At 36.9% G+C, this 20,279-nt stretch overlaps 1 protein-coding gene across 1 annotated transcript in view; it reads right to left on the reverse strand.

Moving 5' to 3' along the window:
• The window catches only part of LOC309572925 (uncharacterized protein), a gene marked incomplete at both ends in the record, with an annotated part of 58,552 nt that overhangs the window by 28,312 nt on the left and 9,961 nt on the right, over positions 1-20,279 (reverse strand). Inside the window, 5 exons of the mRNA XM_082281476.1 lie at positions 3,201-3,268; positions 5,092-5,186; positions 7,300-7,366; positions 13,778-13,921; positions 17,731-17,865. Coding sequence (XP_082137602.1) covers positions 3,201-3,268; positions 5,092-5,186; positions 7,300-7,366; positions 13,778-13,921; positions 17,731-17,865 — 509 coding nt within the window. The remainder of the gene's footprint in view (positions 1-3,200; positions 3,269-5,091; positions 5,187-7,299; positions 7,367-13,777; positions 13,922-17,730; positions 17,866-20,279) is intronic.

Consider the following 20,279-nt stretch of genomic DNA (forward strand, 5'->3'; position numbering starts at 1 on the left):
TTCAGACCAAAATCAGGTATGATGCTTTAGAGGTTTTTGATGTCTGTGAGCAAGGCAAACAAGGAGAATGTACACCAGGAGGACATGGTGGTTACTGTAAAAAGAAATGCTGAGTGACTGTAGTGGGCAATTCCCTGTTAAGGGACTCTGAGGCACCCATCCACCAGCCTGAAAGATGTTCCTTGACTACCTCTCAAGATGAAAATCATAGGGCTAGTGATCTCCAGAAGTCCCTTCCAACCCTAAGGAATCTGTGATCCTGTGAATATGTATTTCACAAATGATACTGGTAAACTAGAATTGTTTTAAGGCTAATAGACCAAGACCTAGCTTAAGTAGCACAGATTCACATATTGAGTACTCATAATACAAAATGCACAACAAAAGTCCTGGTGAATAAAGTGATGAAAATCTGTGAGGAGTGACTTAGATGAATTGCACATCTGCAGCTTTTAACTGCCTCACTCTATTTTGTGCATTTTTAATGACAGATAAAAAGGTGACCTCATATTATGAACCAACAGGAAAATTTCACTTCTGTTTGTGTTCAAGTGCATCGTTCAAATTTTTTCAGTTGAAGTCAGGAAGTGAAATACAATTTCATTTCAAGCAGTTTCCAAGGCCAGGCTGGATGGGGCTTTGAGCACCTTGGGCGAGTGGAAGGTGTCCCTGCCCATGGCAGTGGGGTTGGAAGTAGATGACCTTTAAATTCCCTTTCAACCCAAACTATTCTGTGTTCTATGATCTACAGGTAAGTATTTCCTGTAAGCACCTTCTTTCAGTTACTGAAACACCCTTCCCAATCAAAAGTTAACACTTAAACCCTGAAAAGAGTAATAAAAATCAAAAATACCAAGACTTTGCAAAATTATTATTTTTATTCCCTCTGAATGAAGATACTTCTTCCTATTTTATAATATTCCAGAGTATCAATTAAACAAATCAGGCAAAACTGACTGTAGTTTCAAGACAAAGTCTCTAAAGGACTCTAATATTTGAATATAGAAAATACACCCTTCTTGGACTGGCTGTATTAATTCCTTTTTATAGGAAATTGACTGCTCTTTTCTGTACATCAGGAAGTCTGAGAATATTTTACAAAAGGTTTATAATGAAATTGCCTCCAAATCTGAAATGACATCAGTGCCACATATTGCACTGAGTAGTTTAATAATTACATTATAGATCTAATGGGTAGATTATTTTAATCAGTTTGCAGCGAAAAGAAATGTGAATGTTTACTGGGGAAAGTGCTGAGGAGTCTGGGTTATTTTGAAGTCTGCCCATCAGTGGAACTCAGATTACTTTGATTCTGAAATGGTGTTCAGTGTTTGCTGAACTCTTTCCATACTACCATAGTATCATGCTTAATACTTTTCATGGATCCTAAGAGGACTATGTATGCTTCACAGTTACTTCTTCTTACCATCCTTCATTGTTACTTTTCACTTTCTCAGGGAGTGTAACAGTTGGTAAAACAAGTGAATTTTGGACATGGGTCTTAGAATTAGCTGGGCAATGGACTTGGCTTTAAGTCAAAGAGTTTAAGTGTACATTTATTCTGTATTAAGTGAATAACCCCTATACATAAAAGCCTTGCTGAATTGAAGCCTGAGTGGCTTTAGTTGTGAAACTTTTACTCTGAGTTAAGGAGACGTTGCAAGATCTCTTCAGAGTCCTACCTATATTGGAATCTTCCTACCTATGAAAACAAGCATTTTATGCAATGGTTTATCTAAAAACAACCAGCAAGAAACAAAATGCAGAAAAATACTTTCCTAAGTCTAAAGTCTAAGCTTTACTAGGAATAACCTAAAATCATCTGAGATGGGAACTCACAGTGTGATTGTATACACCTTGTTTTACTGGAAAACCAGGTAAAATGCCTTTAACATAGTTCCACAGAGTTTTCAGGGAAAGCAGAATTAATGAGAAACTAAACTGTTAGGGAATAGACAGTGGTTCCTAATTGTTCTACAAGCATCAAAGAGAATGATAGTGTATTGTCTTATTTGCAAATGGCTCTGTTTTTAACAGTGTCTTTGAGTGATAAGAAAAAGATGGGAGGAACTAGCAAAGGAGTTTGTTTCATCATCTTCCTACTTCCTTATACACAGAGATACAGCACACTGTGGGGTGCTGCCACTACTGATGAATTAAGGTCAAAATGTAAGCCATCTACCCTAAGAAAAAGAAAAAAAAACATAACGTCTTGGAAGATTTGAAATGACTGCACCAGCTGAAATATTAAAGTAAAAACCATAATATCTAACCTGAAAAGTCTACTTTGCCAGGGAAATTAAAAGGGATGAAGGTTAACCAAAAGCAACTGAGGGACCATTGTCTTACATTTATTCTTCTTTTAAATAAGGTGACCTATTTCTGGATGATGTTTTGGAGTCTTCTTTTTTTTTTGCTTTTGCAAATTTCCTTCTATTATAACTGAAATTAATATTTTCATTTATTTTGATAAATAGTCTGCATTTGTTGAATAGCTATTTTGCTAATAAGTATCATTAGTTGTGATGCTGGTAAGCATTTAGTTTGGGACAAAATAGGATCATCTACTATGGAATGTTCTTAACAAACCCATGCTATTATTACTGCCATGATACTTTGCTTTGTTTGAAAGTATGTCTATGAGTTTCTATTTTGGCATCTTTTAATATCAAAATGTTGTCTCTGGTGTCATCTGGGAAAATTGAAAGTCGCTACAAAATTACATAAATAGTCCTTTTTGAAATCAGCTGCTTTTCATCAGCCAAATCTTAAAACATTTTTAGAAAGGCTTTTAAAAGAATCAAAGCTCAAACCAAGAGAAATTTTATGGAAAAGCAAGAGAAGAAAAAAAAAAAGCCCTGTTTAGCATGCTGTTCATTGCACTGATATCTTTAAAGTAAGTTTTTTTATTTACATTTTAAACAGCTCCAAAATGGATTAAGTATAAATCTGCAGACTTTTTGGGACTTCTCTCTCTTTCTGGAACATAATGCAGAGCTCAGGCCTATTTCTAAGTTTCATGGTTTTGAACCGTGGATTAAATGAAAGTTTGAATTCTGTAAATGATTTATAAGAGTTAAAGCTATCCAGTTCTCCTCATTTCAATAGAGAAATGTAACTAAATGTCTACTGGTAGAAAGGAAGACTAATATAACCCCAGTTTTGTCTTTTGTAATGTTTCCCTTTACTGTAATACTTACCACATAGCAGAGCAGTCAAAATTCACTAGGAGCCATTTGTGAGGATTGAAGTTAAATGAGTCTGCAAACTGAGAATAGATAAATAAAAACAGAATTATGAAAGAGAAAAGGATCCACTTGCTAATGATACAACTTTGTCAAATTGTCTGTGTAACTATGAATCAGTTCCTGAACTGGGTCTTTAAAATGTTCATACTGATGTCACCTTATTTAGTGACTGTTGTAGTACAATCTTCATTTATTTTGAGAGTGGAATTCACGTTAGGTATGCAGTTAGGCTAGTGGTATTATCAACATTATGAGCACTTGTTTACAATTACACTTTCTAGATACGTATATATGGAAAAGTATATATCTTATTGTGAACTAAAATAAATAAATAAATCTGCATACTCAGAAACATTCACTGGGGTTCATATCACATTTTCCAATAACAATTCCCTAAGCTTTCTATTTCCAAGAATATTAAAATAATACATGCAAAATTCAGATATATAGCAATAAATTATATATGTAATTCCGAATCTGCACATCATATTCCTTCAAAAAATTACAACTGACTAGGAATTTTTTTTTTCTTTTTTCTTTTTTTTTTTCTGACAGGGTATTTTCTTTCAGTAGAAATTATTGTTTCATCTAAATCAAAAGAAAAATGACCAAAGAGTAAGCACTTGCAATACATATTTATATACCATGTGCCTGGCCTACTTTACTTGACATATGTTTAGGTGGGGCATCAGAAGAAACCCAGGTGGGTAAGATGGACACCATGTGGGAAAGGCTTCATCCATGTTTTCTGTTTTAACAAAGGAAGAAGTCACCAGCCTTAAAAAGCCTGGGATGGGGACCTGGCAGCATCAAGGTCTGACTGTTCCATATAGCACTTTTCTGTTCTCATTTGCTTCTCATAACCTTCCCTGTCACCTGTAAACAATTAATAATTGCTCTAATAAGAGAAGATTATCTGTCTATCTATCTATACATCCATCTAGCTATCACCCTGTACTATGCAAGGTAGGAAACCTATTCATGGCTGTTAAATATTTACTCTTATGACAAATGCTGGCCCAGACAAGGGATGCTGTTTCATTTCCTTCAGGAACCAATAACAATAATTTTAAAAATATTCCCCCACAGGAAATTACAACAAGCTTCATTTGCTGATAAGAAAGAGACAGAAAGAAATGTTTTATTTGTGAGGGGGTTTTCCCTCCTCTTCTTCATTAGTCACTGCCTATCAGTGCTGTGTTTAAACTTCTGGCTTTACCAAACAGTAATATTTTCTCCACTGACGTGGAAGACAAGGACTTATCTGACTGTCTGAGGGGAGCAGCAGGAAATTGAAGTATTCTTATCTAAGCAACTGAATGCCAAGTAGCTCAGCAAGGCGGCGGAAAAGGAACAGCAGTGCTGTTGGGGGAATATTTCATTTAGGTCTCCTGGTTATTAAACCCTGTCTGTTTGAGATACAGCTACTGGCTCTATACAATATGATTTTCAGGATGTAAGAAAAAGAACAGACATAACGAGCTCATTAATTTGTCAAAATTATTATTTTTTTCCTCTTTCTTTGTGTAATGTAGAATTAGGATGTCACAAATATGTCTTTAGCGACGTTTGGGAAAAAGTTCCTCTTTTCTATTTGTTGATTCAGTACTACTTGCTATTCTGAATGACAAACTTCTTATAGAGAGGTGCTTGCATACTCCCAGTATAAACCAGTAAAAATTTAAGTAACATAATAGAATACACAGGGATTTGTAGTGCAAACTGAGGTGCAGCTTACTCGGAGATTCTGGAAGAGCCATTAATCTTGGGTGCATAAGAAACCCACAAATTCTATGAAAGAGCAAGGTTTCAGCAGGCTGCTAGAGAAAAAACACTCATTCACCTCCACTCCATTTAAAAGATGCCTGAATTCAGGGCAGATGAAAGCACTCCCCGCATAGGCTGCATCAATATGCATCCATATATTTTCCTTATTACCTAAAAAAATAATTGAAGGAAATAAATTAAACAGCAGATTAAAAAGCCCAATTAATTTGCATGAAACCAAGTGCCTGAGAGATTTCTCTTTGATGTTATTATTTTCCCAATTTAAAATTAAATTAAGAGATTAAATGTTTCCACCATCTGGGTTTTCATTAATATATAAAAATGTATATATAACGTATTCTTTTTCCTTCCCACTTCTAATGGAACAAAGTTACAGAACCATAGAATATCCTACGTTGGAAAGGACCCAAAAGGATCATCATCTCTAGGTTTCTCTTACTAAAATTAAGCAACATAAATTATTTTGTGGTTTTGATTTAAGAACCATTATAAAATACACTTTAAAAAAACCTGTATCTAGAGATTTAGCTATCGTATCTATGGTAATAAAACTACTTTAGCAGAAGGAGCTAGAATATTAGCTGTGCTCCCCACTTCTAACTCATGAATCACAAACATGTTTCTAAACAGTGTTTTTTACATATTGATAAATGTGCATGCACATGCTTTTGAATTATGTGCAGCAAACTATTTATTTCAAGGACAGAGACATTTATGCAAAAGCAAGCACTGACATGCTAAGAAAGTGCTACTTTTGATTAATCACTGAATGGTTTCTACAGAAATATTTTGGCATATGAACAGCTCACATATACTCTGTAATTTAGTATTCACAGTCTACTAGAGATCACTGCTTTAATGCACTCAGTAACAATTCTGGTCTACCAGTTGATGGCTGAAGCCCACATAACATCTGTAAACTAGTCACCAAATAATTCTGATGGTTATTTCCACATAGAGAGGTATATCCATTGAGTTCTGCAGTTGGGCACCAAGTTCATGCTGAAATTTGCCTTCTTGTGAACAAAATTTTGGTTTTGCATGAATTTCTGGGAAAAGCTAATAAAACACTATTCACAGCATCCACAACTTAGGTTTATTTGAACACATTAAAAGTTTAACTGATTATCTATTTTTTTATATATACTTGGTTTGAGACACTGCCTTTATATCACAGGACTACTGCTCATGTATGCTAAGGAGAAAATTAAGCAGAAAAGCTAGCATGAGACTTCTGACTTCACTGCCATGGTTCTGCTGGGCTCTGCTGCACAAGCAGGGGATGACTGAGGTGAAAAACGATTACTTGCTATGCCTAAACTTATTGGTGTCACTGTTTTATTAGGTCAGGTCTATAGGAATAACCCAAACAGCAAAAGAATCTGTAGCTGCTAAGCAGACTACTAGGAACCTGTTTAAAAAGAAAGATTGGGTAAAACTGAGTCTCTGAGGCTTGTGCTGAAGGGCAGGAAACCTCACAGAGCTGTGTAAAAGTGACCACCACATAAGCTCCAAAGTTTTTAACAGGACATCAAATCAAGCTGTGTTTCTATGAAGCTGCTTCCAGGTGCTTACATCTATGGTTTTCTGTTCTAAATGAACACTTGAAGAGATATGGTGCACTTTGGTAGCATTTACATCAGCCAGCAAACGTGTGCTTTTGACCAAGCCCTGCTGCAGATCAAAGCTTGACACAACAAACCATAACTCAGAAACACTTAGGAAGAGTCCATGACTCAACCACTGTATTAAACACCCTGGCATTTGTCCTATTTTCTTGAAGGAGGAAGGAAATTGGGGAGGGGAGAGTAAGGATTAAGAATACATGGGGATTTTTGGTGCATATTTCCCTACTTTTTATAGTTGTTAGAACCACGCAGAAACAAAACACTTGGTGCAGGGCAGAATTAAGAGTTCGACTTTTCCCCAGTTTCCAGCATTGCTCTAGATGCACTTGCAGGTAGAAGGGCTAGAAGGAAAATGTTACAAACTGAGGCACTTACAGTAATGCTTAACTGACAGTGTTCCAAAATATGCCCGCCCAGAAAAGAAACCCTTGAGGCAATGTCTCCTAACTCTTTTAACAGTTTGAGAATGCACATTTGCTGCTTGACCTAATATTAGAAATAAAACTATAACTGATGGTCTCATCTATAAGTTGCTTTATTGGATTTGGACACAGACTCTGCATAATGTCCTGGAAATGACTCAGCATGGCTTACACTGGTATATGCAATTTTAGAAAGAAGCAGTGAAGACTTACAAATAGGACCCAGTTCTAACAATTTGTCAAAGGAGCAGCAAGGGGTGGTTCCAAGTGTTGCACAGAACTGTAGAGCCAAAAAACAAAAAAAAAGTGTTACAGCATAGAAAATTACCAAATGAGAAAAGCTGTCTGCAAAGGCAGCAATAAACAAAAAGAAGAGATTATAGGGCAAAAAATTTATGTTAGTCATTACCTGCCCTTGGTGGAATTTTTGACTGTGGGTGGGTTTTTTCCAAAGCGCCTGTAACAGTCCATTGAAGTAGATGCATAAAATCAAATTTTAATATAAAATTGAGTGATAAGTACTATAATATAGTACAGTATTGTGCTAATGCTATTTTTTATATAGTTTCTATATGTTCCACATGCTTATTGTGTGGCTCAATACTACCCTAACACATGCAAATCCCATCAAAATGATTTGCAGTTCAGGGTATATAAGCAAGTTCTGAACTTGAGCAACTCAAAGCTGCTGGAATTATTGTTGACAGAACAGATAGACAAATGTTGCTGTCTTGATAAGAGCCACAGCTCTGCAACAGAGATTTGTAACAAATTTATGCTCAAGAGATCTGCAACCTGGAACCTGTTCACTAGTAGCATATGTTCACTATTTGGCTTGCAAGACTTTTTCCCAGAGAAACAACTTCTCCCAGATTCCTCCTAAAACACTGGAACAGTTCTTCCTTCATTCTGTTAATGTCTCGTTTAATGTATTCTTCTGTGTGACCAGTGGCCCAAAAGAAGAGGCAAAATAAATGCTTAAGTTTCACAGTAGAAAGAGAATATAACTAGGTGAAAATGAGCTATTGAAATTTACTTGCAATATGCAGGTAGAATTTTTACCAAAAAAACCCAACTACCAAGGGCATATAAACATTATTTTATTTTTCATTGCTACACTTATGTTTTAAACACCCTGTCTTATTTTTGAAAGCATTAATAAAGGCTGAGTCTGGTTTTTGTCTTGTACTAGATTTTTACATAATAAAAGACACTTTACAGTTTAAATAGACAAAGTATGCTGTGTTTTAGTCAGAGTATTAAAGTACAAAAGAATTAGATAATTTATCCCAGGTCACACTTAAACTATAGTACAGCTAGGAGATGATTATAAAATGCCAAACCCAGAATTTTGCTTTTTTTAGTTTAGTATTTCTGGTTACCTTTTCTGCCAAGTACACCATCAATGCAACATATTTTGCTCCTACAGTTTTACCCTATATACCTGGAACTAGCCACATTTTTCTGTGTGTATGTCTGCCCACGTCCCTTAGCAGATTCGTAGTGAGACCAATAAGAAGAGAAAGGAAAACATAAATACTTGTCCATCCACCAGACTTTTCAAGAAACAAACGTTCTGTCACAGCAAAACTTGAAAAAAATCATTATTAAAATAATAAAGGGACAATTCAGTATTTTTTCTATATTAAGCTACTAAGAACCAGAGTTTGAAACAAATACAGTTCTGAAAATGAGAAGCACATTGTATGTATACAGTTAGTAAAATTGTGAGCTAACATATTTTTCCCTCAAGATAATCTAATCTTTGTCTATACTGGGCCCTCCTATATTCCTGAAACACATGAGAAAACCAGAAAAATTGAAGTGCCTTGAGGTACGTTTATGACTTCTCTGGAAGACTCATCACCCTCTGAGAGAGGCTGCTTTGAAAAGATCGCAGGATTTTTTTTAATAGAAATAAATTTGGTCCCTATTTTTCCTAAGAAGGCACATATGTATGGAGTGAAAATATATTTATCACATTGTTGTCTGCCTAGAATGTTCCAGAAGAAACCTGCATTTCATCTTTGGCTGAACTACAGATCTATACATTGGATCACAAGAAATGGAGGGTACCATGATGAAAATGACAGTTTTTCTATATGCATAAAGATATAACCCATTGGATTGGGAAATAAATAAAAGGAGTGCACTATAGACTTAATTCTGCTTTTACACATATATTTTATGGTAATATGGTATGAATTTTCTGACATAATTAGAGTGAAATTGCCTTGGTTAGTCCACCAATTAAAATAACAATGGAAATTTCACCACAAAAAGTTACACATTTTTGTTATTAGTGTTGTACTGCAGTTTAGGTATTCTTCTTCTAATCAGGATGAGGAGTATGTTTTTTCAGTGAGAGATTATATGAGTTAAAACATATGCTTACTTGTTTAAATAGTGTCTTATTCTGTAAAGTATACCTCAATTTCTAAAATAATTTTGTTTTCCTCTCTGCAGGTGTCTAAGCCTCAAAGCTACTTGCTTTAATTCTCAGAAACCACTTAAAGTGACAGTGTCTGCTCTTGTCAGGACTCTCATTACCCCACCTCAGTACTACAGAATCAACCTAACTCAATTTGTAGCCTGTGTAACACCAGAAAAATCACATTTGCGCAAAGGGCAGGGGACAGGCTGCATCACAAAAATGGGACTGATGGCTCAGTATAGCCTGCAGGCCTTTTCCTTTTCAGGTTGTGCACTTCAAATTTGACTCAGCCCTGGGTTGTGAATATAAAGCAGCTAAAATGCTTGCCTCAGTCAACTCATGTATTACTTTCCTGAAATGGAGACCTATGTCAGGAAACATGCATGAATCTTTATGATTCCTGAGAGCAATTACTCTTAATCTTTTCAACGGGAAGACCTCCTACAGCTTTTGAAAAAGATGTGGACACATTTTGCATGGTTCCACCACAAAGCTTTTCATTTGCAAATAACTGAGGCAGAACTTTCAATGGTCACTTACTGTTTTTATTTTCTCCTATTCAGTTCTTGCTAGCTTGCACTCATGAGAATGTCTGGGGCCTGAAGAAAACTGCAACAGTTCTTTAAACCACCATTCAGTATTTTACAGAACAGCAGTCATTCACAAACCAGGGGTTAAGAAACATCACCCCAGACATCTGTACATGTCTCAAGAATGCTTCTTCCAAATGGAAATCTGTGGTCAGGATCTAAGTGTTAACTTCTACTAAAAAGATGGCTCCTCTGTCAGTCTGATTCTGATTTATTGTTTCCTGAGTGAGTCTGGATACAAACAGCCTGCTTCTTAATATCCTGCAGATCATCATTCAGAAGAGTCATTTCATCTAGAACCAGAGAGATTTCATGCTGGGCAGCAGGCAATTGTGTTGTAGCAGCTTTATGTGGTTGAGGTCGTTGAAGTATATTGTACCTTGCATATGCCAGCTGCAATCTATCAGTGCTGACTTATGAAAGACAGCACAAAGCTCACAGGCCACTTACACACATTTAGGTAAACTAAGCTTGAATGCAGTGGGCACTCTATATGAGTTTAGAAGTGCTTAACTTAGTGGTCTTCACTTCTGAGCATCCCAGCTAACCTTCAGCCAGCACAGAGGCCTGTCTCAAGCTGGGAGCATAGGGCACAACTGAGAGCGGCATTTACACATGGGCTCAACCACCAGTGTGTGTTTACAATTAATGAAATGGACATGACTTCAGCACGTGCTTTAAAGCTCCCCCTGAACTCAGGGCCAGCTGAAGGGCTGCACATCATCCATGCTGGGAAATGGCTCCTCAGCAAATTATGGCAACTTTAGTGCCTCAACACCTGACGTGGTTAAGCGCTTTGTTTGCACAGTCTGCTTGCTTTAGCATATGAAAATATCTCTGTTTCAGTTTCTGCAGAAGTATTTTGAAAGAGACAAATTTTAAAAAGTCTGAACTTAGAAATAAAAGAAAGAAAATAAAAGTAGAGATCTGGGTACCCTAGTGGCAACAGCTTTTACTGAACAAAATGATAGACACATTAATAGTGCTACAAGATATTTACGGTGAGTAGGAATGCAAAGATTCCTTTTAAAGACAATGCCTCTCCCCAAAAAAGGCTGACTGCCAAATCCTATGTATGTGAAAAGCAAACTTTTAATTAACAGATTGCTGTAATGACAGAACCTGTTTCACATCAAGCAAACCTGACCCTGATTCTCCACTCACCTCTACAGGGAAAGCACTGCTATCAAGTTCAGTATAATGATTCTTCATTTATTCATTAAGTGTAAGAGGAGAAACATGCCTATAAGGCATTGCAACTTACTTGTATTTTCTTTTTAATCCCTTACAAAACTTTTTCTTGTTGCTAAGGGAGACCGTAACAGCTTGGATGCAAACAAGACATCTTCATTAGGAATGATGTCTCTGCTGTCACAAGTCTCTTCAGGCAGAATTTCTTCCATCAAACTTGTTGCTTTGATGTTGAATCACTCCCTTTAGCGAAGGATCAGTGAATACGGGGAGACAAGGAATCAAGTGGCTGTAAGGTGTTTCCTTGGCAATGTGCATATCTTTGTCGCCAAAACAAAATACAACAGCACCAAATTACTCAAGAACAAAAGAAATGGAAAGGCTTTTGAAATCTGCAAGAAAAAGGAGCACTAATACAGTGCATGGACTGCTGCTCAGCATGACAGAGAATTAACACACCGTTTGAGTTAAGAGGCCAACCATACCGATAATGAGATCGAGTTTAATCTAAGCAGACATGTTTTATGTATACAAATAAATGGAAGACTTGATACAGGCTGTATTAACTCAGGCAGAGCCTCTACTGTCTTTGAAAGCCGGTTTTGCACAGCTAAACAAACAGAGGAAGAAAAACAGCAGTAAATCACCTTTTGTAAAGGTGTCACTGAATTAATAAATTAGAATTTTTTATTTCCTCTTGCTATGCATAGAAGAATTAATAAGGCATGAATATCTATGAGGGGCAAGTTGTATTTTTTTTGCTAATGGACAAAAGCTGAGGAAAAAACACATTAACTTTATAGTTACTGCATGAAGATGTGATATTGTACTGTACTTGTAATTATTTACAATTAACAGTGAGATACACAAACAGGATCTTGTGCAAGGTATTATGAGCTGGGATCATAACACAGAGAAATAAAACACACCTTGTGGCATGTTCTTCACCTCAATAGGTGTATCCCACAGAAAAAAGTTCTTTTTGGAATCCCTAGAGATGTTTTATTTCTCAGTCAGAATCTTGTTATATTGTAAAGCAATTGACAGGATGTGCTTGGTCATTCTAAGGACTCGCTGCTTCTAGGCAGCCTAGAAATTAGCAGCATTCTGCACATTTGAAAACCACTTCTCACTAGTAATCCTCATACTACATAAAAACATTCTCTAAAGGTTAATAACAAGAAGAGTAAAAAGATTATATTTTCAAAAGAGCTTGGTGAAATTTAAGCTTCTTTGGCCCATTTGGCACTTATCCATGACTATAAGCAAGCTTAATCTTTTAATTCTTCTGAAAACAGTTCATAGAAAATTTAAGTCATATTATCCCTTTTCAAAATGTTAGAAGACTAAAGAAAAGAAACAACCATTGTCAGACATGACTTTTCTGGGTAAAAAAAGTGACTTATTTTTCAGTCTCTTAAAAAATCCCATTTCTGAAATTCTCAGATTCTAAATTAGTTGTGTGGGGGTTTTTCTCTTCAGTTTTTCTTCAGTGGAGGCCAGTAAAAACATATTCTTTGTAGCATATTATACCCATTAATAGATCTATACACCCCATGGTCTGTATCAAGTTTAGTAGAGCATAATGCTTGGAAGTGAAAAAAGAATTTTACTGATGATGTACAAAACCACAATAGAAGTTACCTACTTCATGGGAAAAAACCAAATGGCAAAATCTTGTTTTAACTTGAAGTAATAACATGGTGTTCTGAACTGGTGGGAGGAGTAGATCTGATGAATAAGCAAATGTTCCTTTTGATCAGGTACTTATCATGGTAGAACCAAACTTTAGAATTTTATCTAATCTAACAATGCTCTACGTCAAAAATTGGGGGATTTTGATCTTAAGCTACTGAGACATAACTATATTTGCCTTTGCTGTCCTGCTGTGGAAGCAGGCATCTCTGGAAAAGGAAGTGGAGAGATAACAAGAAATGGTGACACCTAAAGTTTCCACAGCTGCATTCCCTATAGCTCACTTGTTAGAGATTAGTTACATACAAGTACCTGACTGACAACGTCTGATCTCGATGATATTTGGGGTATATTATGGAGGTTCATTTCTTTGCTAAAGTAGTATCAAAGGGAAACTATTGTTTCTTGAAGACACTTGAGCTTGAGATAGCATCATTTAATTTATTGCCTTTAAACTTGTTTTATTTGTAAGTAAGTTGGAACCTGAAAAATAAAGGCAAACAGTTCAGAATTCAGGGGTTATGAGATTATAACACTGCAGGACTACATACAACTACAAAATTGACCCCAAACCTAATTTTACTGAGAATTGCAACCAGCTGCTCCAATTAGTTTCTCCTCCTGCACAGAAAGGCATGTGAAGAACACTCATGGAACCTCTCCTAGTATTCTAACTCAGCTGCCTATCAGTGCCTCTGTTAGGGATGAGATCATCTATTCATGTCAAAAGCATCTTAACAGAAGCATTAAATCCACTGATTAATTAAAATCCAGTACTCACAAAGAATGGTATAAGACCAGCAGCTTTGTCTTCATCCAGAACTTTCTTCAGGGCTGAACCACAAACACTAAATGTGTCATCTGATGGAACATTTTTAATCTTCACAGCACCAATCAGTGCAGCCCTTTCCACAGATGAATGAGCCTAGAAGGAAATAGGCAAGTTTTAAGACCAACACCTTTTACTGGAATGTAAGACGTTCATCTGAATTTACAAAGAAAACAATTAAGTCCTTTCAAGTAAAGGCATACTTGAGATCCTTGGACTGTTGATGATGTGTAACAGATACATACTTCTCCACCTTTCATATATGTAGATGGACACATACATATACATAAATATACATATAATATACATAAATACATGTATATACATAAATACACACTAATAAATAAACTAATAGCAACCCTGACATATCCTTGAGACCATTGCCATGACACCATTCAGACAAGAGTTCCATTAACCTCAGAGAGAGCTTTAATTTACGTGGTAGGATTGATGTAGAGCTTCAGAATTTGACTCTAAATCAATCAAAAGATGTGCAGACAATCATCTTGTCTGATAATGATTCAGGTGCTTGCTAGCATATTTTTATGGTGTACAGTTTTGCTGAACTCTAAAATTATATATGTCACAGTATGGTACAGAGATATTTTCTTACATGTCCATTTTTTTCAGAGTACAGACAGATATTTTCTTACATGTCCATTTTTTTCAGATTACATACTGACTAAATTGTGGTTCGATCATTCATTCACTTTTTTAGGCAAGTAAGAATCATTCCCAATATGTTATTTCATTTACAACCCCCTTCATTTGAATTCCCCTGAAATAATACGGTTTTAGAAAATAAAGCACATCTCAGTAAATAAAAACAAGATATCACTAAGAAATTCTTATAAATTTGTGAAGTACAATAGAATAATAACACGAATAAAAACTCCATTGACAATGAAAGATACATTTAGCCTCAAAATACTCTCCTTTAAAGCATGATTAAAACAAACAAACATAAAAGCTATTTTACCTTCTACCTTCTACAATTTCATTAATCATCATTAATTTGAAAGAGGAAAATTCCTCACCTTTTCATATCATGACTATTCTCATTCACAATCTCCTTGTTGATTCTTGGCAGTGCCTATAAGACTGCTTATTAATTCTATTTTAATTTACCATACAATCACAAAAATAACAATCCAGAATTTTTTTCAACTAGATTAGATCAAGTTTTTGCCTTCCAACTTCACATATCCCTGGAATGACATGTTTTAAAGATAGATGTACCACTAATTTTTATCTCAGCAGTGTTTCTTGTTAAAGTGCTTTGGTAACTAATTAGGCACCAACTTGAGAAAATTTGGAAGCCTAGACTTGAAATACAACTTTTTAAGCGGAAAATAAGGTGTGTGGCATAGCGGTACCATACTTCATTCAAGTGTACAATGGAAAAATGTATTTTAGAACTTATTTATACTACAATTGCAAATAAGCAAACTATAATAATACACTGAGGTTGTTAGCCAGTCAGAACCCCTAAATAGCTTCATCAAGACTCAAAAATTGTAGCAAGATTCCTTTCCAAACGCATTCTTGCATTGCTGGGCTGTATCAGTGAATGGTTTTCCCTCCCACAGAATGGCTTACGTTTAACTTTCTTTTGTGGATTATTGCCTGTGAGTCACACAGGTCTGTTCTTAACGCAGAAGGAACAGTGAGCTCAGCAACAATCTGCTTGGAAAGGTCAGCAGTATCTTAAGGCAAATCCTTCTGTAAACATAAGATCCTCTGACCTTCAGTAGGCAGGAAGGCCTGTCAGTCCTCATTTCAGGTCAGCCTCTTATATGGGACAAAAAAGTCAAAGCAAGTAAAAGGTTTTGTGCATCACTGGGTCGGTCAGAGCTCTGGGACTGGTGGTCTGTGCAATATTGACCTTAGGGTCCCAAGCAAAAAAAAAAAAGGCTAAATATCCTTTGTGCCTCTTGAAAGCAGTCATCTTTTCTCATATTTTCCTGTCCTGAATCTTCTCACCATGCAAGTGTAGTCCCTCTTCCCACCAGCAAAGAGCAAGTGTAGTGTTAAATTCTTCTACCATGCTTTCTAACATACACTTAGCAGTAAATCAAAGTAAAGTTGAAACCTGGCCATTTTACTCTGCATATCAGATATTAGTTTAAAATAAACATTAAGTACTAAGAGAGGGGTTATTTTCTGTCTCATTGACATGTAGGTAAGAAAATGTCACAGATATTAAGAGAAACAACTTTGGATGGCCCTTCAGTAGGATTACTGTGTCAGAAATGTAGCAGCAGCAGAACTCACATAAGCAGAATTTGTTTTTATTAACATTAAAAGCCCCTCATAGTCATGGCCTGCTGAGAATTTAGTGTAACTCAGTCTGTTAAATACCACTCACAGTCAGAAATCAAGGATTACGTTTTCTGTTTCCTTGTAAGATTTTTTTAGTTGGATTGACAGATGGATATCTTAAAGGTTTTCCTTTTTTTAAAAAAAACAATTTTTTGGTTTCTTCAAGTACTGTGACCAATTTTCTTTATATTCACACATTAGGTTTTTCTGTGTACATGCATCTTTACCCATGCATGCATATAGGGGGAGGATGTATGTGTGTTTGTTTGCACATGAGCTTGTAGGAGGAAAATGCTGTGTGCACAGATGGACATAGAAGACTGGATGTAACAAAAGATGGCCTAGACTTACTAAACATAACTGAAATCATTACCTTATTTAATTATATCTTTACTTACTTCAAGCAAGCTCTTCATAAAGATATTTAACACTGACATCTGGATATTTGTCCTTTATATTATGATAGCACACATGAAATTCCAGTTCACTTATCACAGAATCATAGAATGGCCTGGGTTGGATTGGAAGGGACCTTACAGATCACCCAGTACAAATCCCACTGTCACGGGCAGGGACACCTTTCACTAGACAAGGCTGCGCAGAGCTTCATCCGTCCTGGTCTTGCAAACCGCCAGGGGTGGGACATCCACAACTTCTGTAGGCAATCTGTTCCAGAGCCTCACCACTCTCAGAGTAAAGAATTTCTTTAATATGATCACCCTACTAGCAGTTTTAAATCATTCCCCCTTGTCCTGTCACTACATGCTCTTGTAAAAAGTCCATGTCTTTCTTGTAGGCTGCTTTAGGTCACAATTTGGTCGCTGCTTTAGGTCAGCCCAAAACCACCTCTTCTCCAGGCTGAACAATCCTAATTCTCTCAGACTTTCTTCATAGAAGAAGTGCTTAATTCCTCTGATCATCCTGATGTCCCTCCTCTGGACTCACTCCAACAGATCCATGTCCTCCCTGTGCTGGGACCCCAGAGCTGGATGCAGCACTGCAGGTGGGGTCTCACCAGAGCAGAGCAGAGGGGCAGAATCCCCTCCCTCACCCTGCTGCCCACGCTGCTTTGGATGCAGCCCAAGACACGTTTGGCTTTCTGGGCTGTGAGTGCACAGTGCTGGGTCATGTCCAGCCTCTCATCCCCCAGCAACCCCAAGTCCTTCTGGGCAGGGCTGCTCTGATTTGTTCATCCCCCAGCCTATGTTGGTACTGGGGGTTGCCCAGATCCAGGTGCAGCACCTTGCACTTTGTCTTATTAAAGCTCATGGGATTCCCATGGGCCCAATTTTCAAGTTTGTCCAGGTCCCTCTGGATGGCATCCCATTCTCAGCTGTGTCAACTGCACCACTCAGTTCAGTGTCATCTCCAAATTTGCTACGGGTGCACTCAGTCCCTTCGTCTATGTCATTAATGAAGATAATAAACAACACTGATCCCAATACGGACCACTGTGGAACACACTTATGATGTACAGTAAGATTTAAACAACCAAAATCAAATAGTCACCAATCCAGAGTTAATACCAAATTCACCTGCCTATTCAGATGGCTGAAATTTCCATGTTAATGAGAGGTACTCACCTGATCAGAAGCATAAGCCACCAGCCTGCCCATGATCTCTGCTTCTGTTAGCTCAGGCTGTTCTGACTGCACCCGTCTGATAGTCTTTGTTCTTGCAGCAAGCAGTGCAATCAGGGTGGCCTCGCTTGCACTCCCCTGTGGGACAAATTGAGGGAAGATTCAAAATCAAAACATTGCAGAAGAAGAAAGGCAGCATTTATTCTGCATGAATTGTGAAGTTCTTAACAGAAACTGCAGATGAGAAACTGTGCAATCTCAAGTTTTTTTAAAAATATGTCTGACAGCAAGGGACGAATCTCTGTTTAATCTTGGTCTCCTCCTTGATGCCTGTGCCTGTTCTCTTTAATCTCTACGCTTGTTCAGTTTAGGCAACAGTCTTGCAATCAGTGCTAGAAAGCTGGACTCACAGTGATGCCATGATGATTTGTTGCCTTTTCTTTTACACCCCTGTTGTACCGTTTTACAACTTCTGTATTCTTAGTGCTTTTTGCCTACATTCTTGTTTGTTCAGCTAGGAGACTAAACATTTTAGAAGCTTCGTAGCTAGAGATCAGTGTGCCCCAGACCCCAAGGTCCTCTCCAGAACACATTCTGTAAACTAAGATAGAACCATCCAGGGGAAGGCTCCTAGGGGAGGGGAGCTCACTCGAGCCTCTCATTGGGGAATCTTTGATAGATCTGCTAATTAGTAAGACCTATAATGTTATACCCGATCTTTTGGGGTGGGTATTGTGGTGTGCATTTCAGTGCATTCGACCTGGACGTGTGCACCTAAGGATCCTTAAAATAAATACCAAGGTAAAATCACTATTTCCCCTCTAACCACGTTTGACTCTTGATTTTAAGACCAGGAAAAGGCATCAATAAACTCAAATGTATGTGAAAAGACTCTCAAACCAGGCACCAATCTGATGTTAACTCATAACAATGTCAGAGTAACTGTTGATTTCTGCACACTTAACTTCCATCAGAACCTGAATTCCAACTCTCACTTCTATCAAGCAACATGCCTAATTATATGCCTTCTTTCATATTAGAATTACCCTGGGCAAGTAAATTATTGTGGCTAAAAGGGAAAAAAACCACTGAAAAACCAAAACTGCTATGATTCAATATAGTTAACTGCACTTCAAAGTATTAGTTATGTATGTTTTCTTCATCACCAACAAAGATGAAAGGAACGGTCACACATTATTTCTAAATTGCACTTTGACTCACAAAACATCAGTTTAAAATGTGTCTTGGGTACTCCGTGACAACAGAAAGGAGAAATTTTTGTATCAATTTATCAGTAAATTTCACAGAATACAACTTCCCAGAAATTCTTTATACGGTTTCCATCTAGAACATGCACCTGAAACATGCCCTAAACTGCTCTTTTAAACTGTAAGTAGCAGTTTGTAAATACATGCTTATAAATTTCAGTGTATTGGGGTGTCTCTATGCGAGATGAAGTTTTTAGGTACTTTCAAAGTTGATCAAACATCATGTGACTCATAACAGTGCAATGAATAGTCACTTATATTAATATCTATGTCTCAGAAATATCCCCAGTGTGAACAAACTAATTCTCTCTTCCCTCTGTTGAAGACCAGCGTATATTTATGAATGACAACAAATTTTTCAGTATTTGGGAAATATTTTTATTTCCCTGAAGGTGGGCCTGATCTGACAGATTTCATATGTGAGAATGTTCCCAGTGAATTCAGACTTTCTCCTATACTGAAGTTAGCTGAACTATTCGTATGAGACCAAGCTGCCTTCTACACATGTCAACATCTCAACAGTGAATGAGTGCAATCCAGCTGAAATTCAACAGCCTCATCAATGGAGTAAACAGGGAAAAGGACAGTCCCTGAATATTCACTGAATGTATTGGCAATGATGAATATATTTTATCTGCCTTTCTGGTGGTGTGAGATTTGAGGAATGTAGACCCCAGGGCAAAAAGACAAACTGGAGACAGTTTTGTGTACTTTTTTGCATTTTTTTATAGCTGCTGTTGCTGCATACAATATTATGGCAACTGAGGGAAATATTACAGATACAGTATGGAATAAGGATACAAATACTCCTTTTGGTCAAGTAAGGTAGAACTTCCATGTGGAGGCAAGGGGTAAAGGAAATTCGGTTTATTAATAACAGAAAACATAATTTGGCAATCTCCTCCTTTAATGTTATTCTGTATATGGTCTGTAGCTGGACAGAGCTCTCATAAGAATATCAGAACATGGAGAAATCATCCTACTTTTTCTGTCTAAAAAGTCAAAATAGCTGAAATAAAATAACTATTTACACTGTTAGTGTATTTCCAGGACATGTATGGAATACACATGTTACACAAATGGGCATTAATATATAGAAGAAAATGACTGTAAGAAATTTCAAAGATTAAGGCATTAATTTGGGATCTGGAAATTTAGGCCTCACTATTCTGGTGATAGTCTGGCTGGGTGGGCAAATGACTTTGGCTGAAGAACAGCCTCATCTTTCTGAGGAGTGCCACAAGATATCCTGGGTCTTCATCTATGTTGGTGCATAGTCAATGT

This window comes from Coloeus monedula, assembly GCF_965178545.1.
Source record: "Coloeus monedula genome assembly, chromosome: 1".
NCBI lineage: Eukaryota > Metazoa > Chordata > Aves > Passeriformes > Corvidae > Coloeus > Coloeus monedula.